The sequence below is a fragment of the Delphinus delphis genome, chromosome 18, assembly GCF_949987515.2.
Source record: "Delphinus delphis chromosome 18, mDelDel1.2, whole genome shotgun sequence".
Lineage (NCBI taxonomy): Eukaryota > Metazoa > Chordata > Mammalia > Artiodactyla > Delphinidae > Delphinus > Delphinus delphis.
Genome location: NC_082700.1, coordinates 20392078 through 20419927, shown reverse-complemented (window position 1 = coordinate 20419927; position 27850 = coordinate 20392078). Strand labels below are relative to the sequence as shown.

Sequence of the window (27850 nt, the reverse complement as noted above, 5' to 3'; positions counted from 1 at the left end):
TTAAATAATGAATGGGGGCCCAGCTCCAGCAGAAGCATCTGGGACGGGAAAACAATTGATAGGATGAGAAGACGCCAGATTTATAGTAGACACTCATTTCTTGCAAGTACTCAATATCATCCCACTGAATGAAACACACACACACACACACACACACACACACACACACACACCCCACTGGATGAGCTGAGGGAACGACCTGTCCCACTTTATTGCTTGCCTGTGCTGTTTGACAAGTTCATTCTGAGTAGGTTTACTTAGGGTGTGAGAATCCTGGGGACATGACACCACGTTCCAGACTAAAGATGTGCCGAGAAGGGACCCAGCCCCAGGGCCCTTTCTCAAGCAGGAGAAAGTATATAGGAGGTGGAAGAAAAGCATGTAAATATAAGAAATATTAGGAAAAAGAAATTTATGAAGGTTTAGTGATTCACTTAACCTTGTTAATGGAATGTCTATGATTTTAAAGTTATTACTATAATCACATTGTGTTCATTAACAGCATTTCCCCACAGCGTATTTAAGTCTTCAAATATCTTATGGTCAATTTTATGTCTATGAGACAAAACCCTCAAAGTTCTACCCACCCATGCGTCCCTTGACTTTGTGGAACAGAGGTGACAAATAAAGGTTTGATTTGTGCCACCTGAAAGAGCGCCATCTAGAGGCAACTACTTCAAACGGCACCTGCGTACACCGCTAAGCATAAACTCATTTTGACACAGATGTAACTGCAAAAGTAATACGTACCCTCTGTACAAACCCCGGAATAAGTAAATCTGTAAGACTGATATAATTACAAAATGGAATTTAAGTTGGAAAAAAATGCCTGAGCAAACAGAGTTTTGGTTGCCTTTTTGTTCCTTGGAAGTACCAATCCCTTTCACAAAACAAGCTTCACGGGAAGAGGAACTGAGTCATTTGCCTTGTCAGTTACAATTCATAAAAAATAGGCTCCACCATTAGCTAAATACAACTATTCAAATACAATTTAAGAAGTATCAAAAGAAAAAAACCTTAAAAAAACAGTAGCAGCAAAAACATTGAACATCTGTAAACAAAATCACCAGTAACAACCCTAGGCTTAATAACAAAGGATCTGCATTCTCGTAAAATATTAAATATATATAATGAAGAGAATATTGGCCATCTTTTTTCTTAATAGACAACAGTCAATAATAAAACAATCTTGGGCTTCCCTGGTGGCGCAGTGGTTGAGAGTCCGCGTGCCGATGCAGGGGACGCGGGTTCGTGCCCCGGTCCAGGAAGATCCCACGTGCCGCGGAGCGGCTGGGCCCGTGAGCCATGGCCGCTGAGCCTGCGCGTCCGGAGCCTGTGCTCCGCAACGGGAGAAGCCACGGCGGTGAGAGAACCGCAAAAAAAAAAAAAAAAAAAAAAAAAAAAATTATAATAATAAAACAATCTTATCAATAGGAGACGTAATCATAACAAGTGTTTCACAGTCTTTCTCACGACAGTCAAGGGCTTGACGTCGCCACAGAGGGCAAACTTTCCAAAAGTCTTCTCCTCGCTGCGATCCTCGCACACCGGGGGCACTCGGAGGCCTGGAAGCACTGCTTGTGAAAGCAAGCCCTGCACGCTGCAAGCAAGGAGGACAGCCGTCAGCTGACAGGTAGCTGGTTTTCTCAAATATGTACAGACGCTCATCCCATCCCAGGGAGAGAGGGGATCTGAACCCAGAAACCAGAGTCTTCCAAAGAGAAGTCAGGCAGGTTGAAACTCAGAGGGACTGTAAAGTCCCCAGTAGGTCATGAGGGCCAGTAGAACATGAGGCTCAGAGAGCTTGATGTCGTGGAGGCTGCAGCGCCTCCCAGATCTGTCCAAAGACCGCCCCCCAGGGTGCTAAGAGTGCATCACCACACCAATGGCTGATGGCTCAGGAGGAAGCATCCCTTCTCGGGAAATGGCTTGATCAAGGTCATGCCCCCTCGCTGGCCCCAGCCCGCATCTAGTGACTGGTCAATATGATGTTTAAAGGCCTGGCTGGCTCTCTTGTCTCCAGTTTGGCAAAATGCCGCAAAACCATCCCAGCTCTCCTGAGATGCACTGAGTCTTCATGGCAACCCCACCACAGTTCAACTTCTCCCTCTGCCCAACCCTGCTGCCTTCATACTCTCGCAGGTGTTGAACCTGAGAAGTGCCCTAGTGAACTTGGGATTGGCTGTGATTCAATTACAAAACAGGGGGGCAGCTGGGGCTTCCCTGGTGGCGCAGTGGTTGAGAGTCCACCTGCCGAGGCAGGGGACGTGGGTTCGTGCCCCGGTTCGGGAAGATCCCACATGCCGCGGAGCGGCTGGGCCCGTGAGCCATGGCTGCTGAGCCTGCGCGTCCGGAGCCTGTGCTCCGCAACGGGAGAGGCCAAAGCAGTGAGAGGCCCGCGTACCGCAAAAAAAAAACAAAAAAAAAACAGGGGCAGCTGTAACTTGCCCTGATGTAGAAGAATTGGGGGACAGGCCAAACAGGGACCACCTCCTCTCGCCAAACCCTGTTCCATAAGACATCATCCTTTAGTTCTGCCCCACTCAAATTCTCCCCACTGTGCACCCAAACCTTTATTGGCTCCAATTCAACATAGAAGCACACACCAGCATTATTATACTTTAAAGAAATAACACAGTGCTTTAGTTATTAAGCTGTTTTTAAGCTAAGGTTAATTTTGTGCTTAAGTCATCAAACTTAACGTTGCGCTTAAGTTATTAAGCCACTATAAAGCTTAAGGTATTATCGCATTATGATACCTGAACATCTTCTACACGTTGCAGTCTGAAATGGGAAGATGACAGCTGTACTCCGGCAAAATTCACAAATGAAACCCTTTCCTTGACACAGCTGTAAGAATAGGAGTCAAAAAGTGAGAGTCCTCGTTGGTAATGTTTCTCCTGACGCAGAAGCTGAGTTACCACTTTCACAGAACTTTATAAACACCAGTTTTTCCCCCAGGTATTGAAATCTTTTATTCCAGCATCCCCCAGATTGACTGTGGAAGTAACAAGTTTCTGCATTTAAAACGTTTATATAAATTCGTGAATTGCAATTTTCATAGAAGTCAAATGAAACATTCTGCATAGGACAAAAGATATGCCTAAGCAACATATCATATTTGCACAAGGCCACTGAATGTCGTGGATATACGTAACAATTAAAAAGCTTGTCTACGGCAGATGATGTAAAGATTTCAGTTTGGTATTCTATAAGCCAAGACTGTAAACTGCTCTCACTATACAAGAGTTCTAATGACATACAGAGTTCTGTAAACACCAATGTTGAAATGTCTATGATTCTAGCCTCTAGAAGGAACGGGATGCTATATCCTGCCACAATGGAAGAATCAGAACAATAAATGTGCATTTGTTTTGTCTGGAGAAATTGCACATCAGGGCAGTTTGAGGCACCAGAGGAAGATCATGATTTTAAATAGGTGTCCTTAAAGGATCTCATTTTGTTTCTGATAGCTCCCCTGCAACTTGTCAGGCTCTGAAGACACAGAGGTCCTGATCCACTGGATCCTGAGTCTACACAGCTGCATTTGGCACGTCAGGGCAGATGGGAGTCAAGGGAGGTCCCACACAGCACTGGGTGCCCAGACGACAAGTCGCTTGGCCCAGGCTTGCATCCCAGTAAGATGCTTTTGGTCTGGTACTTAACAGCTCCGAACCTCATTTTTTCTCATCCGCAAATAGTGTTGCTGGTACTTTCCTCAGAGTTTGTGAGGGTTAAACGAGGCAAGTGCAGAACAACCTGCCCAGGCCTGGCCACAGAAGGGACAGTTCAGGGATGCACCCACCAGGGCAGACAAACCTCACCTCACAGCTGGCCACGTGCGCGAGGGAAACTTTCAGAATGTCCTTGAGCAAGGGCGCCAGCAGCCCTTTCTTGACCCGGACCAGGTCCTCCAGGGAGAACAGGTTAAGCTTATCAGTCAAGTGTCCTGGCACCTGTTCAAACTCCTTTAATGTGCTGCCGGAAAGGAAACCAAGGGGAAATCAAACCCACCTGACACAGGCAAGGGCAGAAACAGGGGGGTGCTTTTCCCTGGCACTCACACTGAATATTTTGGATTCAACTTTTAAAAAAAATAGCCCCAGGAACAAGTTAACTTTACTCTCCTCTTTACATTTTGCCAATCTGCTTGGAAGCCAGGAAGTTAAAATTCCATAAACACCGAATTTCAAAAAGCTGAACAAGAAAAGTGTCTCTGGCAGCCTGCCCATGTGCACGTTGAGCAAAAGAAAACTGAAAATTTGTTTTTCCAGTCCTGAAAACGTGCACTGAGATAAAAATTACCACTTGATTCATTTCCACTAAATTTCACGTCCATCAGCATCACTGAGTGATGCCTCAGGAGAGTTACTATGACTCCCAAACCACTGGTCCAGCACTGAGATTAAGATTCAGGCATCCAGTGCTTCCCTGGTGGCGCAGTGGTTGAGAATCCGCCTGCCGAGGCAGGGGACGTGGGTTCGTGCCCCGGTTCGGGAAGATCCCACATGCCGCGGAGCAGCTGGGCCCGTGAGCCATGGCCACTGAGCCTGCGTGTCCGGAGCCTGTGCTCCGCAACGGGAGAGGCCACAACAGTGAGAGGCCCGCATACTGCAAAAATCTCTGCTAAATTCATGCCTGTGCCTTTATGGACATAGCCTTCAGAAGTTCATCCTCAGGCTATACCTATGGACGTGGTCAGAGATTCAGCTAAAGCTTAGTGCTTTTTTTTTTAATAACAAAAGATATTTAAAATGTATGAGGTGTTCAGTAATAGGACAATACTTAATACCACATCATAGTACAGACTATTACACAGCCAATAAAAGTTGACATGCCTCTCTATCAGCATAGCAACACTAGTCACAATAAGCAAAAGAAAGCAACCCAAGAAGGGTGGATGGGTCCATACAGTGCAGTGTCATTCAGCCTTACAAAGGAAGGACATCCTGACACAGGCCACAGCGTGGGGTGAAGCTTAAAGACATGATACTACGTGAAATAAACCAGTCACAAAATGACAAATACTGTTCGATTCCACTCATATGAGGTACTTGGAATAGTCAAAATCATAGAGGCAGAAAAGAGAAGGGTGGTTCCCATGGGCTGGGGGAATGGAGGCTGGGGAGATGGTGTTGAATGGGTACAGAGCTTCCGTTTTACAAGATGAAAAGAGTTCTGTGGTGATGGTTGGCCAGCAATGTGAACTTAACCCCTTAACTGGACACTTACAAAGGGTTAGGATGGTAAATTCTATGTTATGTGTATTTTATCGCAATTTAAAATAATGATAATAATAATAATAGCCCACTGGCTAGAGCTGTTTCATCCTTATACTGGTCCATTCTTCTTAACATGTTAAATTCCCTGCTAGTGAGTTAGAAGGCTTAGCAACACTCAAGAGGGGGTCCGCATCCCCAAGGAGAGTCACAAGGTGACTGCTATGTACTGGAGGAGCTGGGCCTGGAGGCACAAAGGATCAGCAAGTGCGTGGGGTTATCAGACCTCCCATTCACAGGCCCGCCTGCCCGCCCAGCCAGCAGTAGCACCTTTCAGCAAACCTGCAGGTCTTCAACAGCTTCCTGATGTGAAATAGCTGCTCCTGGATTTCCTGATGTGAGGAACCAAACAGGGGGAAAAGTAAATGTGATGAAATAACACTGGAGGTATATGTACACGTGTAGCTGACTCACTTTGTGATACAGCAGAAACTAACACACCATTGTAAAGCAATTCTACTCCATTAAAGATGTTAAAAAAAAAAACACTGGAAAGGTACAAGTCAAAATTAAATGTTATTTCTAACCTTGAAATGCTACAACTCTAGAAAATAAGCTTTTGAAATACACAGTCTTTATAGCAGGGGTTCATTACTGAGTCCAGAGATCTACAGAGGGTCCAGGAGGGACCCAGGTCTCGGGGAACCTGAAGCTTATACAATGCTGGGGGCCTTCTTTAAGAAAAACACCAAACTATATACAAAAGGAGGAGGTCCTGTGATTTGAGACACCATGGATGAACCTGGAGGACATTATGCTAAGTGAGATAAACCAGACACAGAAAGACGAAAACTGCATGATCTCACTTATATGTGGAATCTAAAAAAGTCAGGTACATAAAAGCAGAGACTAGAAGGGTGGTTCCTAGGGAGGAAGAAGTGAGGGAAATGGGGGGATGCTGGTCCAGGGTACAGAGTTTCAGTTACGTAGGAAAAGTCTAGAGACCTCATGGATAGCATGATGACTACAGTTCACGAGACTATATTAAATACTGGAAATCTGCTGAGAGTAAATTTCAGGTGTTCTTACCACACACACCCAACAGGTAACTGTGTGGGGGGATGGATACGTTCATTAGCTTGACTAGCAATCATTTCACCACGTATACGTATACCAAATCGTCATGTTGTACACCTTAAACACATACAATTTTTATTCAAAAGAGAATAAAATTCAAAAGCTAGGCATAAATGAAAACTACGCATAAATGTGAAATTTGGTTTGGGACCACGGAAAGAACCCAAGCAGACGAGCGTCTCTGAAGCGTAAGTTCCATCCGCTGGATGGTAAATCCGCCCCTTTGAGGGTCTGTCTGGAGGCCCTGAGCTGGGGGAGATGTCCATCTGCTGCCACAGGACCCTTTCAGCCACTGGACTCCCTTCCCCGGAAAGGCAGTTGCTCACCCTCACTCTGTCCAGCTCCTTGGCCTTCGTATACAGGCCGTGGCCCACGTGCAGCAAGTTGAAGATGGGCTGGTACCATATGCTATCCAGCAGCCGTTTGGAGAAATTGCTGACGTAGTACCTCCTGAAGTCCCACAGCCTGAGGATGCGGGCCGGGATGCACGACTCCGCGTACGAGTGGCAGCAGTCACAGAAATACTTGCCCAGGTATTCGCAGTACCGGAGCCGCTTCACAAATTCTGCGGGACACACGGAAGGATGAGCACTGATCGCCTGACGCTGGAAACCCACCCTTGCCTGTCCCCACCTCCAATTCCCTCCCAAGGGCAAGACTCCGCTCGCTGTTTTCAGGACGCTGAAGCCGTGCTGGGGAAGCTCCGGCAGACACGGGAGGCCTCGAGTCATGGCCGTTCATGAGCTTTGCTTTCGTGTAACAGATGTCGGGAAATAGAACCCTCCCGAAACACTCTGGGATTTGGAAGATGGGCCTTTTAAACTGACGTGTGGTCAAAAGAATATGAGATTCAGGGTCTGGGGATTTGGTGGGAGTCCAGCCTCAACCCCTTACTGGCAGGAAGACTCTTATAAGCCCGAATCTCTTCGGGCTAACGGTCCTGAAGCCACGAAAACAACTCAGAACTGGATTCCGTGATATCACACATATGACACATGCTTTGGAAATGATAACGCACGTTACGTAGACTGTTAGGAAGTAGCACCCCAAAGAGTTCTTGAATAAATCGGTGAGGAAAGAAATAAAAACACGCACAAAGGCTGGGAATACATAGGAAGAGGAAACACAGCCAGTAAAGCTGTAAAAAACACTCGGTAACAAAGACATGCATATAAAATGAGTGAAAACTTGGCTTTGACTCAGACTGTCACACATTTAAGAGATCCAGAGCTGGTGAGGTGCAGCGTGGTGGGCGCTCACCCACAGGGCTGACAGGAGAGGCTGCCTTTTAGGACATTTCCGTGATACAGTTCAATTCTTAAACATGAGGCAGTCATCTTAATTCTGCAGCATTAGACAGAAACGCTAACTGGCACGTGTGGCAATAGAGAAAATCGTTCATTACAGCACATTTATAATAGATGGGGGGGGGGGCGATCTAAGTATCCATTAAGAAGCAACTGGTTAGATAAGCGCGGCGCACTCAACAGTGAGATGCCCGGGGGTCTATGAAATACAGGGAAGAGTGTGGGCAGTGGCCGTGCAGGTATAGGTGTGTATTATGTGATCTGTATCTTGTTTTTAAAAATAACCACACACGGTCCAAAAAAGTGCCCACCAAAAAGCCATCACTGAATACTTCTAGAGGGTGGGGGAAAGAAAGGAGTTTTGCTCTTTGCACTTTTTAATTTGCTAAAATGAACATGCATTGCTTTTGGAGATATTGTTAATAAAACATATTGACAAACAATAAGTATAGAAATTAATGCAGCCAATACCTGGGTGCCCACCACCCGGCTTAAGAAAGAAAATGGCAGTTCAGTTAAGCCTCCTACGCGCTCCTCCCTCAAGCCTAGGGTCTAAGATGAGCCGACATTTATCATTCATGAAGGAAGCTGATTTTCTCCTTAAGGCGCATCACAGCCTTCCTGTGCTTAGGAACACTGGACAGCATTTCAGCACTATGCTTGGGGGCCATTTTAAACAGCTGAAACCACCCCAAAATGCAAAAATGTAAAAACACATGGCACTAAATAAACTGTGAGAAGGACTTGTTTACAGCATGAGAGCTGAAACAAGGAGGCAGAGCTGCCTTGTTCAATTTCAGCTGAGAGCAAGTGCACCGGGCAACTCACATTTCGGGCGATAAATTTTTCGGTGCTTTGCACGTACCTGTGAATGCCTGTGAAAACCCCGTGAGCACTGATTTTGGAGTCACAAGTAAATTTTAGGGAGTAGGCAAATTTGCAAATACGGAATTTGTGAGGGATGAGGGTCAACAGTAAGTACATATGTACACACGCTATTATCAAACTCTAACATATAACACTCCTCTAGGGTTGACAAATTATTTGTGAAGAACTTAGTAAGTGCTTAATGATTCATGTCTGAGCTCTCACATTTGAAACTTTGAAAAGTCTACTGTACTGAGTCTATTTCCCACCTTGGATTAGGATCTCTGATATGAAGAATAATGAGTATTATTTTGCGTATGATAGGGCCTCAACACGTTTTATATTAAACGGGAAAAACACAGGCATATCCTGGCCCCTGAACTCCATTTTTCTGATCGAACTTAGCAAGACGTGAAGACAGAGGAGGACAGAAGGGGCCAGTGCATTTTCCTGTTAGAATGCATCTTTCTCTAACATCTAAAATCCTAATGTTTCAACATCCAGCCACTCATTCACCAAATTTCATTGAATGCATACTAAGCATTATACTATCAATACAGAACGAATTACGTCCATCTCTTTTGGTTTCCTCAGTCCTTGAATTAAAACAGAACAAAACAGAGCACGCTAAACCAGCGGTTCTCGACCAGGAGTGATTTTCCCCCTAAGGGACATATGGAAATGTCTAGAGACAATTTTGGTTGTCACCACTGGGGAGCTGCTAGAGGCATCTAGGGATGCTGCCCAACTTCCTACAACTCACGGGGTAGTCTCCCCCATGCCCCTCACAACAACGCACAGCATAGCCTCTCCCACCCCATCCCCCACACATAACAAAGTCAGCAGCACTGAGGTTGAGAAACTCTGCTCTAAGCCACAGTTGTCCTCATCTCAGGAAAAGTCAGGGTCATAGAAAAAAAATAAGAGGGAAAAGCTCTAGAACAGCGCTGTCCAACAGAGCTTTCTGTGAGGACAGAAACGTTCTTGATCTGTGCTGTCCTGATACAGTCACTACTGGCCAGAGGCGGCTGCTAGGCACTTGAAATGTGACCCGTGTGCTTGAGGAACTGGATTTTTAATTTTAATTAATTTTAATTTTCAGTAGCCACAGGGGCTAGTGGCTACCATACTGGACAGTTCAGTTCTAGAATAAAGCTGACTAAAGAGAAATAATGACGAAATGCAATGTATGAAACTTGGTGGACAAATTAGCTATAAACATCATCTTGAGGACCACGAATGAATCTGGACTAGTATTAGACAATATTAGAGAATCGTTATTAATTTTCTTTGGTGGGATAACTGTTCGTCATCCTTATTTTTAGGACCTGCTAAAGGGTAAAATACCATCCTTTCTGCTGCTTACGTTTCAAATGATTCAGTTTGTGTGAGATTGGAGGAGAGTAAGAAGACACGACAACCAAATTGAGTGTGGAATTCTGGATTGGACCCCGGAATGGATAGCGGCCATTAGTGAAACCCAAATAAACACTGTAGGTTAGTTACTAGGATTGTATCAATGCTAATGTATCAGTTTTAATAATTATACTATGATTATTATAAGGTGAAGGGTGGGTGAAGGGTATATGGGTTGTGCCTGTACTATTTTTGCAACTCCTCTGTAAGTCTAAAAATATCTCAAAATGAAAAGTTAAAATTATCCTAAGAACTATAGGAAGTTCACGGGAAAAGTCCAAAATGATTTCCACGGTTGCTAACGCTCCTGCCGTCTGTGCTCTGCCTACCTCTGCAGCATGTTGTCTGATCTTGTTCCTACTCTCCAGTCATATAGGACTTCTTTGCAGTAGCCTTGGGCCCTTTACATATGGTGACCCCCCCCCAACCCGTACATACACACACACACACACTCTCTCTCCCCCTCCCCCTCCCCCTCCCTCTCCTTTGGGGACAATCACTTCCTTATGAAACCTTTCACTCCCAGCCCCCCCGAGCCCAGATTAAGTTCCCTGGCTGTAAATCCCACAGCACACTTGCCTTTCTCTTTTGTCGCAGGCATCGCCCTGTTATTTACTTGGCTGATGACTTCCTGTCAGCAAGCTTCATGAGGGAAGGACCATGCTGTTATCAGTGGTGCAGGCCTACGTCCCCACATGTGAACAAACTCTGGGAAGTACTTTAAAAGTTGGTGGAATCATAGGCATGCATTCACACTTTCTGAGTCATGCATTCAATATCTACTGAGGCACCAGGATACAGTGGTTAACCAAGGAGACATGGTCCCCACTAGACTAGCGGGGAAGAGGGTCATTCAAAGAAAATTAGTTACAACTGTGACACATGGCAGGCGTTACCATTCAGCATGGCAGAAGGAAGTTCAGATAGATTCCTGCTTTCTATTTTTATTTCTTGAGGTGGAGATGCTCAAAGTCTTTTTCCTTCCAAGATTGCCTATCAAAGGAACGCTTTCCCACAAAGCTCCTTTCCCAACCTTCTCAGGTTAGACCTATGGATGCCTTCACAGCAAAACAAGTGATTCCCAGTCTCAAGAGAGCAACTCGCCTTTCTGACGGGGTGAGACCTAATTTTCTAGGCCCTGGGGCCACTCCCTGAAACCCTCTTAGAGGAGTCTGGCTAGCTCCTGCATAAGCCATTCAGTCATTCAACAAACATCTTCTGAGTCCCAACTGTGTGCCAGGTACGCTTGTAGGAGCAATAGATAAAGCAATGGATAAAACAGACCACATATCTGTCCTCATGGAACTAGAGTCTTCTGACGGAGACAGACAATAATAAGAAAAATCAGTAAAATAGGAAAGAATATTTTAGGGAGATAAGTGGTTGAATAAAAATTAGAAAGGAAGGGGAATATAAAGTGTGTATGTGTGTGTTTGTGGCCAGGAGGGTGGTGAGGTGGACAGTTTCGATAGGGTAGCCAGGGAAGATCTGTGAATGAAGATGGGACGGAAGGAAGAGAACCAGTCAGGGGGATGCTGTAGGGAGGGCATTCCAGGGAGAGGGAAGCACAAATGCAAATCCCTGAGTCAGGAGAGAGCCTGCCGCCTTCAAGGACCAACAGGGAGGCCCTGTGGCTGGAGCTCAATGCCCGATGGGGAGAAAGCTAGGAGATAAGAGTCGGAGAGGTAATGGGCAGTCACAGAGCCTTGTAGGTCACGGTGGCCTCTTCACGAAAGAGAGGACAGCATCATGAAGCGCCTATAACTTCTCATCAAAGGCATCTCTGACAAAAACAGATGCACCGCCCAACTCTGATGTATAGAGGGATAAACAGGAAATATAAGAATTGGTTATTTGGGGGTGCTTTTTAACTTACAGTATTTAAAAATGCAAGGGTATGGATATGAAATTACGTAAATTTCATTCACATGCTTATGAATCAAACCATTGTTGAACAGAAGATTTGTTGCTGTGTAATTATTGCTTGTATGCATTTGAGAGAAAAATATACCCATACTTATGTTTTAAGAAAACAATGTTATCACCTAATAAGCAGGCAACCCATTATCCATACTTACTAGGTTCTATCGGAGTTCCACAGCCAGCACAGAAAAAATTTTGGGCTGCTACCATGAGATCCCTCCTGAGGGCAGAAAATGATAAGAGTTACATTTCAGAAAAGGCCAAGGGGGCATTTTTCACTGATTGGAAGAGAAATTGACATCATCGTACTTTTCTTGGCTTAATTTTATCATTTTTCATTTGGGAAAGAAATAGAATTATTCAGTAGAGTTTTCTAGTTGAAATCTCTCGGTCTTTTAAAAGCCTCTGCTACCACCAAAGCAGAAGTCGGTATCACGAGTAACTATTCCACCGAGGGGTCCTTAGAGACGTCTCACTGGACATACACAGGATTCTCTCTCCACGGAGAACTAGAGGCACGTAATATACAGGAGAAAGTTCAGGGGTACGAGACACCAAGAGATGATGCACTCGGGCAGTTTACAGATGGACCCAAAGACATTTAGATGAATAAGAGGTAATGTAAGACGATGCTATCAAACATTTTTGGTGAAAGATAGTCTACTGAAGTGTTTGCTATTGAACTGTGAGCGTCACAGTTCCACATGGGATTTGGAAATATGGAGAAAGTTGTAAAATTTTAATACAGATTAGGGTCAGCAAAAGTGGCCACGGTAAAAATACGTGGAACCCTACTCATGTGCGTTTGAGAGGACCCAGGGAAATCCCAGAGGAAAGACATCCCACACCAAGGGAAATGACCCCTCAACAAGGCTTGGAGAGGGGGCTCTTCTGCCCAAGCAGCCCCAGAGAACTTCCTGGCATTCTCTTGAAAGAAAAAAATAAAGTCAGTCTATAAGGCACCTCCACAGGGAAGGCAATGACCCTTACCAGTCTCTTCATAACACTGCAGTTTGTACACTGTATTAAATACCAACCAAGAGGAATGAAAAAAACTGTACTTCGTTACAATGTCCCTTTGTCTACAATGTCATCTAGTCTCACAATAAACACTACTTTAAATTATTATATATATTTATATACAATGTATTTATTTCCTTTTTTTGCACCATCTTAGTTTTTTTGTCTTTTAGGATTTCGTTACTTCATAGAGAACAAAGATATTTTTATTTGCATTCTGTTATGTTTCTTAACTAGAGGTGCGCTTTTCAAGATTAAATTTTCCTTTAAAAAAAGTAATTCATTGATTTTTACTTCACATTGCACTGGAAAATAGTGGGCTAGTCTTAAAATTACTGTATGTAATTTTTAAAGCTCACTATTAGCCACTTAATATGAGCCTATTTACTTTTCAATTGTTATGTAATGTTCATAATTAAGGACACATAGTTAAATTCTCAAGTTGTCAAAACTTACAGAACCCAAAAGCCCATGATAAACAGGGTGCCAAGAAAGCTAGCTCAGAAAAATATGCCCAACTTTACTCTTCCTAAAACAAATTTTTCTTTGTCCCTTGGTATATTATTTTTTGCCTTCACCTATTTTCAGAACGAGTCAGGCGGGACCCATCACAACTTGCTTTAACTGGACTGGAGGGTCCAAGCAGCAACCCAGACTTACTTGAGTGGTGGATGAACATTAAATATGATTTGAAACCTAGGGGGCGCCCAGTCTCCAGTCCCTCTGATCCTCGACTTCAATTTAATTTCCTGTACTACATCCGTGCTGGATTCAAAGTCTTTCTGGACACATTCTTCATTTACAACCTGCATAAATAACCCAGAAGAGGATTTAGGAGCAACAGGCATATTTCAGGAACTGAAATAAAAGAACATTCAGGGCTTCCCTGGTGGCGCGGTGGTTGAGAGTCCGCCTGCCGATGCAGGGGACACGGGTTCGAGCCCCGGTCTGGGAAGATCCTGCATGCCGTGGAGCGGCTGGGCCCGTGAGCCATGGCCGCTGGGCCTGCACGTCTGGAGCCTGTGCTCCGCAACGGGAGAGGCCACAACAGTGAGAGGCCCGCGTACCGCAAAAAAAAAAAAAAAAAAAAGAACATTCAAATGTGTTTGCAACATTAAAATTTACCTTGAGAAATGAAAACTGCTTTCATCTGAACTAAAGGACCTGGGCAGAGCCCTCCCTGTACTTAAAACCCTCTGCAGGAGAATTGCTTAAGACATCACGCAGCTGAGATCACTTTGCTTGGTATTTTCAGTTAGTTCTTTTGTTTCCAGACTTCAGATTGCTGTAAGTAGGTCAGTGTGACCTGGAATGCTTTCCTGCACAGCAGAACCTTACCCTGCTTAGTCAATAGGCTGACAAACGGTGCGGATCAGAATCCCCTGTTGTAGTCAGACTTTTCCAGAAGCAGCTCTCTGCAGACACTTGCCGGCTTATACAGGTGCAGAGGCACCTCTCCCAACCATTATACTTTCCTCTTAGCATCTAAAATCCAAACTCCTGAACTTAGCATCTATGCCCTCCATAGTTTGGTCACTTTTGAGCTTAATTTCCAAGGAAGATTAAGATTAACTGTCCCCAAAACACACCCAACTACACACAAACACACGTTTTCCAACCACACCGAATCAATCTGCTCAAGAAACACACCATGTGGACTTCCCTGGTGGAGCAGCAGTTAAGAATCCGCCTGCCAATGTGGGGGACACAGGTTCAATGCCTGGTCCGGGAAGGTCCCACATGCCGCGGAGCAACTAAGCCCGTGCGCCACAACTACTGAGCCTGCACTCTAGAGCCCGCGAGTCACAACTACTGAGCCCACGTGTCACAACTACTGAAGCCCGCGCGCCTAGAGCCTGTGCTCCGCAACAAGAGAAGCCACCGCAATGAGAAGCCCACGCACCGCAACAAAGAGCAGCCCCCGCTCACTGCAACCAGAGAAAAGCCCGCCAGAAGAAACAAAGACCCAATGCAGCCAAAGATAACTAAATTAATTAATTTTTAAAAATATTAAGAAAAAAAAGAAACACACCATGCAGACTTCCCTGGCGGTCCAGTGGTTAAGACTCTGAGCTTCCACTGCAGGGGGCTCAGGTTTGATCCCTGGCTGGGGAACTAAGATCTCGCATGCCCTGTGGTGTGGCCAAAAAAATAAAAAGGGAAACACACCCCGCACCTCCCTGTCACTTTTGCTCCAGCTGCCCTTTGCCAAGAGTGCCCTTCACGTGCCCCTACCTGCTACAGTTCTGCCTGGCCTGACGCTTACCTTGAATTCTGAGATCGCCTATCAGCCTTCCCAAGTTCCCCTGATGAAATGGAACACTGCCTTCCCTGCACTTCCAGAGTGCTTTTCTCCCACCCCGACTTTAGCCTCTGCCACAGAGTCCTCTGCCGCGGTGGGTGGCCTGCTCGGCGGGCAGTGTGGAAGGGAACCAGCCTGGGCTTTCAAACGAGGCAGCCTGGGGCTCGACTCCCGCCGCTCTACCACTGACCAGCCCCACTGAGGGTCTGGAACTAAAATAACAGTAGCATCTACCTAATAGGAGACTTGTGAGGATTAAAACATGAATTGCTGAGCACAGACCCTGGTGCATCACAAGCGCTCAATAAACATCAGATCCATCAGCACCCAGCAACAAAGACAGAAACATCTGATGTGAACAGCAGGAAAAATGAGAATTTAGGAACCTTTGATTCAAGGTCAACTTCTGTTGATACTTACTATGGAGTCAGCTGCGTTCAGGGAGCCTGCCAGCTGATAATTAACTTCTGACATCCAGCACTTCCTGAAGAGGTGGTATAACTCTTTGGCTATTAGCTCAGCCGAATTGAAGTTTGGCTCATAAACGACACTAAAATGGAAGAGATGCAAAAATGGAACACTATATTCACAACCGTATATTTTACGGTCTTGTGCTTCAGGTTTTCAACTCTCCTTCCTTCTCCAAAAACCAGAGGAGGTGTCATACAACAGACCGTGCATCTTACCGTGACCACCGACGGTTATCTTACTCGACTCAATGCCTCCATGCTCAACAGGGCAGCTTGTGTTTTTTGAGGGTACCAAGGGGAGGGATGGTGAAAAGAGCACCAGATGTAGAGTCAGAAGACCTGAGCGCAAGCCCTACCTCTGCTCTTTAACAGCACGGCGTCCTGAGGCACATCTCGTCCGAACCTCAGTTTCTGCATCCATAAAATGGGGTTTAAGAAAACCCGCCCATCCCACCCATGAGGATTAATGAGAATGTGTACAAGAGTCTTTGAAAGGGGCTTCCCTGGTGGCGCAGTGGTTGAGAGTCCGCCTGCCGATGCAGGGGACACGAGTTCATGCCCCGGTCCGGGAGGATCCCACATGCCGCGGAGCGGCTGGGCCCGTGAGCCATGGCTGCTGAGCCTGCACATCCGGAGCCTGTGCTCCGCAACGGGAGAGGCCGCAGCAGTGAGAGGCCCGTGTACCGCAAAAAAAAAACACTTAAAAAAAAAGTCTTTGAAACACTCTAAAAACACTGTAGGAACTTTAGTAGTGATGGCTTCATTTCTAAGCAGTAATCCTTGTTATTGGAACTGGCTGAATTGGGCCCAAGATGTCAGAGGCCTGGGGTCTACAGAGCCTCAGAGGTGATGGCCCGGGGGTCTGCGTGCAGATGATACCTCTTAGAGGAGCTGCAGGAACATCCACAGGTCTCTGTGGTATTGCTGAAATCTCCAAGTTCTGTGGGAAAATCAAAGAAAGGGTAGTGAGGTCTTTTAATCTGTTTCACCTCATCGTAGTCAAGTTATGAGAACACAGAAAGAGCTGCCTGCATCTGAGAAGGGACCGATTATTCAGCATCTCCATACTTCACATTCTTTTGTGTTTCTACTATGAGACTACAGCTAATGACCAAAGATGGGATTTCAAAATATGCCCATCTGAAATTTCATCAAAATATAACTGAGGCGCCAAACAGATATCGGACCATAACGAGCACCTGCTTTTGCATTCAAATCTACAAATGAGATGAGAGATTAATATCGACACATCTTATTTTTTATATCAGGGACATTGTCTGATCTTGGGAGGAGCTTCTCTGAATGCCACGTAAGGTGGTACTGTGTGTGAAGAGTGCCAGTATGTATGTGGGGAGGAGGGTACCTAGTCACAGATCATGAGTTTCCGAATCTTACCTACGATAACGAATTCATCCAAGTCACATTTGCAGTCATCCTTCATCACATCACAGTAAGTAGGTGTTTCAACCACTGGGCTCACCTGTAACACAGCACAACCTAGAAGAAGAAAGGAAGATTTCACCAACAAGAAGAAAAAGGACTGCCCAACCTGCAACACCCAGCTAAATCGAAATTGGGGAATGAAAGGGCTAGTTGATTTTTTTTTAATTTTAACATTCAGCTGTAAGAATTAAAAAGTACAGGGAGCTCTTTTTGTGTTGTTCTTATATTTACATGATTAAGTGAAACAGACTGCTGAGTCTATTGGGGTCCCTAGGAGTATTCTGCCTACTTTTATGTAAGTTTGAAAATGTCCATAATACAGTGTTTCACAAAATGAAAGAGGGGGAAAAACACTTTTTTTTTCACAGTGAGGCAAAAAGTATAGGTGACAAACATTGTACTGGGTTGAACATGTCCCCCAAAATCATGTCTACCCAGAACCTGTGAATGTGACCTGATTTGGAAATAGGGTCATTGCATTGTAATCAAGTTAAGCTGAGGTCGTACTGGATCAGGGCAAGCCCTAGATCCAATACGACTGGTGTCATAAAAAGAGGGAGATGTGGACACAGACACAGATATTCGGAGAAAGAACATCCTGTGAAGATGGAGGCAGAGACTGGAGGGATGTGTCCTCACACCAAGGAACATCAAGGATCCCCAGCAACTGACAGAAGCCAGGAGACAGGCGTGGCCCAGAGCCTCTGGAAGGAACCAACCTTTCCAACAACTTCATGGCTGACCTCTGGCCTCCACGACTGTGAGAGGCTAAATTTCTGTTGTCTTACATCACCCAGTTTGTCATATTTGGCTACAGGAGTCCCAGGAAACGAATACAAACACGTTTATGCTTTTCTACCCCTAATACCAGTTTGGGGGATTATCCCAAGAATGTCATTAAACAGAGGGGAAAAAGTGGAAGAGGAAGGTTTTGATCACCAAGGAGCTATCTGCAGTCCTTTTAAAGTGTTAAAATATTGAAAGCTACCTAAATGCCAAAGAATTGGGAAATGGTTTTGCAAATCATGCTATTACCTCAAGAAACACCCTCACTGAAAAATGTGATCATTGAAAAACCGTTCTAGCTGGGAGACAATCAACTTCTCAGCTTGCTTTCCTCATGGGTTAAATGGGGACAATTTCACCCACCTCTGTGTTTCTCACACTCTTTCGATCATGGTCAGCAGTAACATACAATTTACATAGCAACCTAGTACAGGCACAAAAATAGACTTAACTGATAAAGTTCCAGGAAGCATCGCTCCCCCTATGTGAGGTGCATGCTGATACTGTCTAGTTTTTCGTTTTTTGTTTTTAATACTCTCTTGATCAACCTGCAATTTGTTGAACGCCTGCCTTACCTCATGGAGTAACCTCTATGACCATAAATGTCACAAGAGTGATAAAAGATAAATATTTTTATCTGTGTGGTAGAAATATTTTTAAATTTCATTTCACATATTCATATTTTTAAAAAATTTCAGCTAAGGGCTTCCCTGGTGGCGCAGTGGTTGAGAGTCCACCTGCCGATGCAGGGGACACGGGTTCGTGCCCCGGTCGGGGAAGATCCCACATGCCGCGGAGCGGCTGGGCCCGTGAGCCATGGCCGCTGAGCCTGCGCGTCCGGAGCCTGTGCTCCGCAACGGGAGGGGCCACAACAGTGAGAGGCCCGCGTACCGGAAAAACAAAAACAAAAAAAACAAAAACAAAATTTCAGCTAAGCATGAGCTTCCAGTCAACCATTCAACAAATATTTATAAAATATTTCAGGCCAGGCACTATATTGAATGCAAATATAAATAAGACAAATTCTAATCTCTCAAAGAGCTTAAGACCTCATGAGGGGGCTGAGACACCAACACACTTAACCACAAGAAAGCAAGGTGTGTGTCGTGGGCCTTCAGAAGTTCAGAGGTCGGGGGAGCCATGCACATAGATAATCACAGAGCATCCTGGAGCACAGCTTGTGATTCATTTCCCATGAATGGTACCTCTGCCCTGTGACACAAATCGGGGAGCATGCCACAGAGCTCGTAGCGGGAGATTGCTTTTGAAGAATGGGAAGGAGGAAGGAACTAGTGTGCTGTTCCTGGGGAACCGGCAATCCAGGGGAGCCCAGGGAAGCAAAGGGAGGGAGGCAGGGGCTTATGAAAAATGTCTGCCAGCGAGTAGAACAGGCTAGTAAAACCGGAGCGCACGGTACAGCACAGGGAAGCAAATGGCGGGAGATGCCTGTTGGAGAGGCAGGGAGCAGGTGGCCACCAAAGGCTGAAACCCCAGGGTAAATTGTGGAACAAACTCAGCAGGCCATTTTAGAGGATTAGAAGCTGTGTTCTAGGAGAACAGATGTGTGTAGAATCGACGAGGGGAAAGAGGCTGAAAGTAAAGAGAGAAAATCAAAGACAGCAAACGTACACGGAGGACCTAGATGCAGCTGTTACAGAATGACTGGCCAGAGGCTGCTGTGATGGTCCAGGTGAAAGGTGGGACTGGGGCACAGGTGGCAGGATGTTGTATTACTGTTAAGTCAAGACTGATTTTTTTCCCTTGTAGAAACAGGACGGAGCATGGGCATGAGGAAGAAGAGGCACAGGTAGGGCCCCGTGTACAGGAATACGAATCCCTTCTTTTCTCCCCACGGGTGGCCTCAAGGGGGACCATGGTCCATATCACATTCCCCGGCTCCCCTGGCCACCGCTGGCTGACCAGTTGTGGACACCCCGTCAAAGCAGGCCCAGCCAGGTGCTGTTCCCTGGGAATGTGGACTTGGGGTCCTGAAAGGCTAGGTTGAGCCGTGAGACCCTGACTGAGCCATCAGGGGGACTGCCGAGCTGAAACCAGATGCTAGGGGGAGGGTAGAAGTCTAGCCGCAGGAAAAGGAGAAGGAAACAACTGCACGAAGAGAAGTAATGAGAAGCCACAAAACCCCAGAAAAGACAGATGCCAGAGCTGCCTCTCTACTGGTCAGTGCTGTACTGGCCACCACTGGGTCCGATGAGGATGCTTTGTAAACTTTTTATAAAAAAATCCCTGTAAATTTGAGCGAGGTAGTCTATTCGACATCTATTGATCGTGCACCTGCGTTGTGCTACACACGGAGCTGGTGCCTCCCTCGTCACTGGAAGGTTCCTGATTAAGATGCTAAGTAAAGGCAGTCCCAGCGAAAAGGAGGCTTTAGTTTTCATTTTTTTTTGAAAGGAGGGGGGTTGTAAGGGAGTGACAGATGACTAGCTTAGACAAGTTAAGTTAGTTACCTGCCCACCAGGTAAACGCGTTCCACAGCTCCCAGGCTTGTGAAGCAAGCCCTTAGAAGAGAGGTGAAAGGCTGGGAAGAAACTGGGGAGAGATCAAGGGAGAAGGAATAATGGAAAAGCATTGCAGTGGATGCAATCTCCCAGGAAGTAAATACAGAGAAAGAATCTAGGACTGAAGCAGGACTCAGACTTAGGAAATGGGAAGAAAATAGTTAAGTCCTAACTTCAGTTCTCAGCTTAGGTCCCCTCCTGTCCAGGAAGGCTCCCCGGATCCCAGAATAAAGAGAGATGCCCTGAGCCCGTGACTCGCCACGCTGGGCCCTTGGTTCTGTTAGCCCAGCGATCACGCATCCCTTTCTCAGCCTCTGCTCCGGCGTGACAGCTCCCTGGGGAAAGGAGCACATCCTGTTGCCTGCAGATTCCCAGCACCCAGTGCATCGTGGGCTCCTTGTTATGGGGATGAATGAAAGAGGTCTACGGGGGGGTGGGGGGGGGTGAGAAGGAAGCCTGTGTAAGAAGAGGGATGCTGAGTGACAAGACAGAGGAAGAGGGAAAGCGGGATGGCGCCCAAGAGAAAAGCACATCGATTTCATAACTGAATGGAGCACAGTGACCAATCCCAAGCCAAGCGGCAGAAATGGCGGGCATTGCACAGGTTACTCCAGAAGCTTCAGACAGAGGGGATGCACGTGGCAAATGCAGCAGGGAGCGTTCTCGTAGTTGCCCCACTTGCCTTCAGAGCCACTGTCGGACGAAGTGGAAGAGCCGGATTCCTGCTTTATGTGGCTATAAAACACCCCTTCCAAGTCTGCCGGCTCACGCCCGAGCGGCCCGCCGGCCTCTCCTGTACTCCGGGTCTCTGTGTGCTGTTGACTCAGAATGCTACACTTCGTATTCTCCATGACTGAGATAATCATATCTGCGATGTAAAAGTGGGCATTTTCCTGCAGGAGAAAAGATGATCAGTTAAAATTCTCACAAGCATAATCAACTTTTTTTTCCACTGAGGGGGTATTAGATTGACAAATCAAGAAGTTGTATTTAAGTGGAGTTAATGCATAGACATATAAATGTTTATTTAACTGCGTTATCATAGGTCATTACCTCAAGTACAGCCCATATCTTCCAGAGACAGAAGATTTAGCCCACTGCAACCAAAAGATGACCCAAGTTGAATTTCTTGTGATATGAAACCCTAGACTGGTGGTGCCTCAGTGGGAGACATCATTCATCAGTCATGGAAAACTTCCCAGCTGAGTGCACACACTACCACTCAAATGCTGAAATGAAACTTATTTGCCATGTCTCATCCAGTGAAGCTTCCAGACTGAAATCAGAACAGCACGTTCTAAGGGATTAACACTCTCGGTGGTTTTAAAAAGAAAAAAGAAGCTGTGTTCACCTTTTCCACATCCACAGGGAGCACGAATGCCTCTGGTGAGAAGGAATTTGAAGAAACGGTTCTCCCACCGACTTGAATAGCACCTGCCAATACAGTAAGTTATTAAAAATAGAGAAAAAGAAGTTCAAAGATGATCTAAGAACAATTCTAGGGAGTGGCTTTTAAATGCTGTTTTAAAAATCAGCACAGGGTCTTCCCTGGTGGTCCAGTGGTAAAGAATCTTCCTTGCAACGCAGGGGACGCAGGTTCGATCCCTGGTCGGGGAACTAAGATCCCACATGCCGCGGGGCAACTAAGCCCGAGCACCACAACTACTGAGCTCGCGCGCTTCAACGAGAGAGCCCGCGTGCCGCAAACTACGGGGCCCACACGCTCTGGAGTCTGTGCGCCATGCGCCACCACTAGAGAGAGAAAACCCACACGCCACGACTAGAGAGAAGCCCTTGCGCTGCAACAAAGAGCCTGTGTACCACAAGGAAAGATCCTGCATGCCGCAACTAAGACCCGATGCAGCCAAATAAGTAAATAAATAAAACAAAAAATAAAATAAATAAATATGAAAAATAAAAATCAGCACACTTCTAGAATAAATTAGGACGACAGAAGAAGAAAGACCCTTCTGATGGTAGACCTTGCAGATGGCAAAGGGTCATCATTTCTGCAAGAAGCTTCTGGAGTAACTTGGGAGGAATCCTCAGAGAAGGATTCCCAGAGAGCCATGGGAATGGAGGAGACCAATGAGGAAAGAGGGTAGAAAGAGAAGAGGATCATGGAATCTACCTACAGGAGATGGAGGGTGAGAAGGAGCAGTCTAGAAGCAGGGCCTTAAGAATTGTGGGATCATTCCTCCAACTCACTGCATTTGACCTAAAATTTCCTGTTTACAGAAGCAAAATCTATCTGAAAAAGGTCAGCACTGCTTCTCTAAAATGTTCTTCCTCCAGTCAAAAACAAGAAGAAGCTGCAGAGGATATATTCGGCTGACTCATCCATTCTGCGTCCTTATGAAGCCACTCCATTACTGGCAATGAACACCACCAAGACAAAAATGAGGCCTGTCGTGTGACATCTTATTGCAGCTTGTAAGGCAAAACATTTCTGTGAGAGCCATAAGCGCTGTTGTCCCAACCTGGTGAATCAGAACAAAATGCTACAGATGTTTTGAAGGCTTTACAGCTCTCGGGGTGGCAAACAGAGAGACAAGCAGAATCCCTCCAAGCCCTCTGCCTCGTCTTCAAGAACTCCACTGTTGCATGGAAAACTCTGGACCTCTTAGCTTCAGAAGCCATCTGGGGTGGGCAACCTTTTTCTGAAAAGGACTAGGTAGTAAATATTGTAGGACCTGAGGGCCACAGAGCATTCGTTGCAATTACTACTCAGTTCTGCCACTGTCCTGAGAAAACAGCTACAGACAAAACAAACACAACTGTATTTGTAAAATCAGGAGTCTGGCGGGGTTTGGCTACAGGTCATAGTTTGGGGACCCTGAGGATAGAGGAAAAAGCACAGAGAAAAATCAGACAGTGGATTCCGGTTCCAGGCCCACTGCCGTTCACCAGCTATGCCTCTGCAGTAAAATTTCCTCATCCCTGGAATTGGGATAATTATTATTATTGGGATACTTACCTTATTAGGAAACTGAAGGAGATAAGGAATGTGAAACCACTTTGTAAACGTGTAGATCCTATGCAGACAAAAGGAATTGTTTCTTACAGCCCCAGGAAATGCTGACAGGCTCAGGTGTCTTTCCCTCCCAAATAATCTAAAAAAGGAAAACCCTGCTGCTTTCATTTGAGAGGCAGCAGATCCAGGAAAATCCCAGGCCTTGTGGCAAATGCCTGCACTCCCCACATCAAAGAAAGAAAGAACCATCTCACTCGGAACTTCTTTTTCTTAAGCCCATGGAATGAATCCCCTTACCAAGTTTAAGAGATACTCTCAAAAGACAGAGTGGTTTTTAAAGGTACTTAGATTGCTGGGAATCACTGTTTTTGGACAAAGCGGCTGGGGTGCCTGTTTTCTTTCTTGGAGAAAGGATAACTTGAAATTGCAGAACCACTTCCTGTAGAGGAATACAAAAAATGATTTGGGGCAGGGGTACACTAGGCCCTACAGGTCATCTTCTGTCACTTTATAAGCTGTCGTGGTGGTGGCCTGCGGGAGAGAGGCCTTTCAATTTTCTCTGTTTTTCCCTCACTCTTCCCTGAGACAACCTAGCAGGAAACTAATTTCTTACTTTTCAACCAGTGGATTTACAAGTCACTCTTTTCCTGAGAGCTATCCGGCCAGGGGAGCGAAAAGAGAAAAAAGGCCTATGATCAGACTATGCCATTTTGCTCAAATTTGGTTCTTAACTCAAAGTTAGCCCACTGAACCACTGTCCAAAATCTGCTCTTCCTAAAGTATTAATAATACGTTAAAGATTGTCACCATCTTTGACTTTTCAAAAATTTCAATAGAACAAATGAACCCCGTATTTTAGGAAAGGGGGAGGATTGGTTCCTGCTAGTGAGAAATAAATACACACACACACACACACACACACACACACGCGCGCGCACACACAAAGGCAGGCAGCTTTTAAAACTGTTTTGAAAGAAAAAACTTCATTGACTATTTGAACTAGGATTCCAACAGAAATACACGTTAATGCAAAGTGTGAATATAGGGCTTCCCTGGTGGTGCAGTGGTTGAGAGTCCGCCTGCCAATGCAGGGGACACGGGTTCGTGTCCTGGTCCGGGAGGATCCCACAAGCCGCAGAGCGGCTGGGCCCGTGAGCCATGGCAGCTGAGCCTGCGCGTCCGGAGCCTGTGCTCCGCAACGGGAGAGGCCACAACAGTGAGAGGCCCGCGTACCACAAAAAAAAAAGTGTGAATATAGCATAATGAATATTTTAAAATAAACTAAGCATGCCACACATTTTAACAAGAATTGCTAATTTATTGACTCTTGAGTGGCGTTTGGAATGGATTGTCTCATTTTAGGAATTTCAGTATTTTAGGAATACGTGTGTCACCTCATAGCCCTGGTTTTAACAGGAAAAGGTTTTCTCCAGTTTGGAGGAATTGTGGTTACTGTGTTTAAGTCTTACTTTTTTTCTAGCCACACCCTGTCCAGGTAAATCTAACAGGGGAGGCGAGTTCCTCTCCTACCTCAGCACTGGTGTGAACCGGAGCCCACTCTGTCTGGACCACCTTCCATCACCACACTGAATGCAGAGCACTTCTGGCGCTCTCCTGCAGGGCACATACCTGCTCCAAGATGGCAGGTGACACTGATTATCAACTAAGTTGAGCTAAGATGACATTTCCCTGCAGTCTAAGGAGAAGGGGTATCCTTGACTCCGCCCATCGTGACCCGTGGTGCTGGGCCAAAGACAGCATGAACTGAGCCCATGCCCTGGATCGTGGGCAAAGTGGAAACCCAGGAGCTTTTCCCTCGCGAGGAGCACCTGGCCTCAGCCCCGGGCAGAGCTGGTGTGAGAACAGACAGGAAGGAGGGCAGTCCCCCCCAGAGTTACCTGCATCAGTGGAAGCTGTCAGCTGGGAAGGCTTGAAAAAAGTATCGTCAGCCTCACGACACGGGGAGGCAGCCAAGTCGATCTTGGAGCTTGTGAACAGAGGCGTCCAAGGACAGCGTCCTGGGAGCACTGCCCGTTCTTCCTTTGAAGTAAGAGAGAAGCCACCGCCTTTTTCAGCTGAGCCCCGGGCAGAGGAGCTGCCCATGGAGTCCACAGTGCCCTTCGACAATGATGTCTCCACCACGGAGTCCCCAAGAGATAACGGTGAAGGGCCCAAGGGAGAGGCAGCGTCCCAGGCAACACGGCTCTCTCTGTTCCCCACTGCTGGCACCTGGGGGGGCGAGTCCTGCAGCTGTTGCTGCACACACTGGGGGTTAATCCAGGCAGCTCTGTGCCTCGTAAACCTGATGTCTGATGCGCAAGAGAGGTGGTCCGTGTCCAGGAGGCTGGGCGAACCATCAATGTCGCCAGGGTCATTGCTGATTCCTTCGCAGGGGTCCACAGGAGAGTCCTGCCGGCCCGCAGACTGTGACACCATCTTCGAGGCTCAGGACTGGTGTGAATTCCCTTGTGCTGTTGGATTAGGACCTTGAACTCACCACCTGGTCAGCTAGAGGGCTTGGGGAGCTTACCTGCAATGAGCAAGAATCATACACGATAAACAAGGGCTCGATCATATTTTTAACTCCAAATTCTTTTAAGGAAGCAAAGAAACAAGAAATAAAGTTTCTACTTCGTCCTATACAAGACAGTAAATTCCGCTTGGATTTAAAAGGAAAAAATTAATAAATGAATCAGCCATAAAACTAGAAGCAAACGTAAGGGATATGACATTGGGATAGGAAAGGGATTTCAAAGCATAAAAATATTATTTTTATACCAGGATAAAGTCGTGTAAGGATACTGCTGATAAAAAAACAGGTAAAAATGTAAAACACCCATGCATTAAATGTCAACTCAAAATGGGAATGCCATCTGGAAGTAAAGACACACGTTCATAGTTTCTTATTTCTATTTAGTTTGTGTTTGTATTTCAACAAAGTAGGCAAGTGGCATGTGAAACTGAGAACAACCAATAGCACCAAAAACTTCTGTTTTGTATAACTTTACATGAGCCTGTAATACTTACTTAGATTATAACAGCAATGCGAATTTATGATTGGCTTATAATATCTAAAGACCACACTGCAAACCTAGACTCTGTCTTTAAAATGCTCCACTCACTTTTCAGCCCCATCTTTAGCTTTAGTAAGTTAGGCAGTGATTACAATGTTGAGAGCCACACAGATGAGAAGCGCTCTCGTCACTAATTACAGGCCCAGCACATGTGTCTTCCTAATGTTCTCCCACTGTCCTTCACGTTGTAAAGCTCCAAACAGCCTTCAACAGCCAAAGCAAGGTTGGCAGGGGGAAGGTTTAGAGATGGAGGTGTCTGCTTGGGCAGTGACCCTAAAGGAAAGGTGAAATCCATGGGCACACTGCCGTGAGCCTCCGACTTTGGTCCTCATAACGTTCCAGGGCTTTGGGCTTCCCTGGTGGCACAGTGGATGAGAGTCCGCCTGCCGATGCAGAGGACACGGGTTCGTGCCCCAGTCGGGGAAGATCCCACATGCAGCGGAGCGGCTGGGCCCGTGAGCCATGACCGCTGAGCCTGTGCGTCCGGAGCCTGTGCTCCGCAGCGGAAGAGGCCACAACAGTGAGAGGCCCGTGTACCACAAAAAAAAAAAAAAAAGTTCCACGGCTTTAAACACCATCATTATATATAGGCGGCTCCCACATGGATCTCTATTCCTGACCTCCCCTGAACTCTGGGCTAGCGTATCTTACTGCTTAGTTGACGTTTGTCAAGAAGGCATCACAACCTGATATATTCAAAATAGACACTGATTTTTCCCCCCCCAAATCTGCTCCTGCCTGGTTTTCCCCATCTCAGCAACCCCCTAGTTGCTGAAGCCCCGAATGTAGGAGTCAGTACTGACCCTACCTTCCCAGGCTCTCCATCTTTAACCTACCAGCAAGCTTATATCTACAGCCACCACCCTAGTGTAAGTCAGCATCTTCTCCCACTGGATCTCCCGCCATCTTCCCAATGGTCTCTGTGCTTCCACTCTCACCTATTTATAATCAAGTTATTCAGAGATATCTTTTATAAACCTAAATCATTCCCTTAATCGACCACCCCCATAGCTTCCCATCAAATCTGGAATAAAATCCAAAATCCTTACCTTGTCCTCCAGTCATGACATGATCCTGTCCTGCAGACCTCTCTCGCCTGTCCAACCTCCGGAAGTCCCAACCACGCAGCAAACCTTGAGTCCCACACGCTCTTGCCCACTCTCTGGGCTCCGTTGTAATCTCTCTGCTTGGACCACTCTTCCCTCAAATGATCACACATCTGGCTCCTTCCTTTCTTATGCGTGCCTGGGTTTACGAATGACTTCCTCAAAGGAGTCTTTCCTAACTACCTCTCTTAACGTAGTTTCCTGGTTATGCCTTCTCACATCACTTTGCTTAATTTTCATCACAGTAGTTCTCACTTCCTGATACTTCCTGTCATCTCTGTCCAGCC

General features: G+C 46.1%; 1 protein-coding gene across 2 annotated transcripts; it reads right to left on the bottom strand.

Annotated features, from left to right (window-relative positions):
• Positions 1 to 393: 393 nt before the first annotated feature.
• RUBCNL (rubicon like autophagy enhancer) lies at positions 394 to 27850 on the bottom strand. Of its 2 annotated transcripts, XM_059995937.1 has the most exons (14): positions 27507 to 27850; positions 25282 to 25913; positions 21761 to 21843; positions 21092 to 21302; positions 17057 to 17158; positions 16541 to 16601; positions 15612 to 15741; positions 13550 to 13695; positions 12025 to 12089; positions 6683 to 6921; positions 5550 to 5611; positions 3825 to 3978; positions 2760 to 2850; positions 1400 to 1600 (listed from the first exon to the last, which is right to left on the bottom strand). In XM_059995937.1, exons 2-14 carry the CDS (start codon positions 25817 to 25819, stop codon positions 1479 to 1481), a joined length of 2004 nt encoding a protein of 667 aa, XP_059851920.1. In that variant the 5' UTR covers positions 25820 to 25913; positions 27507 to 27850; the 3' UTR covers positions 1400 to 1478. The 2 variants fall into 2 exon arrangements, with proteins under 2 accessions (XP_059851921.1, XP_059851920.1); XM_059995938.1 differs by lacking the exon at positions 3825 to 3978 and having other exon boundaries at positions 394 to 1600.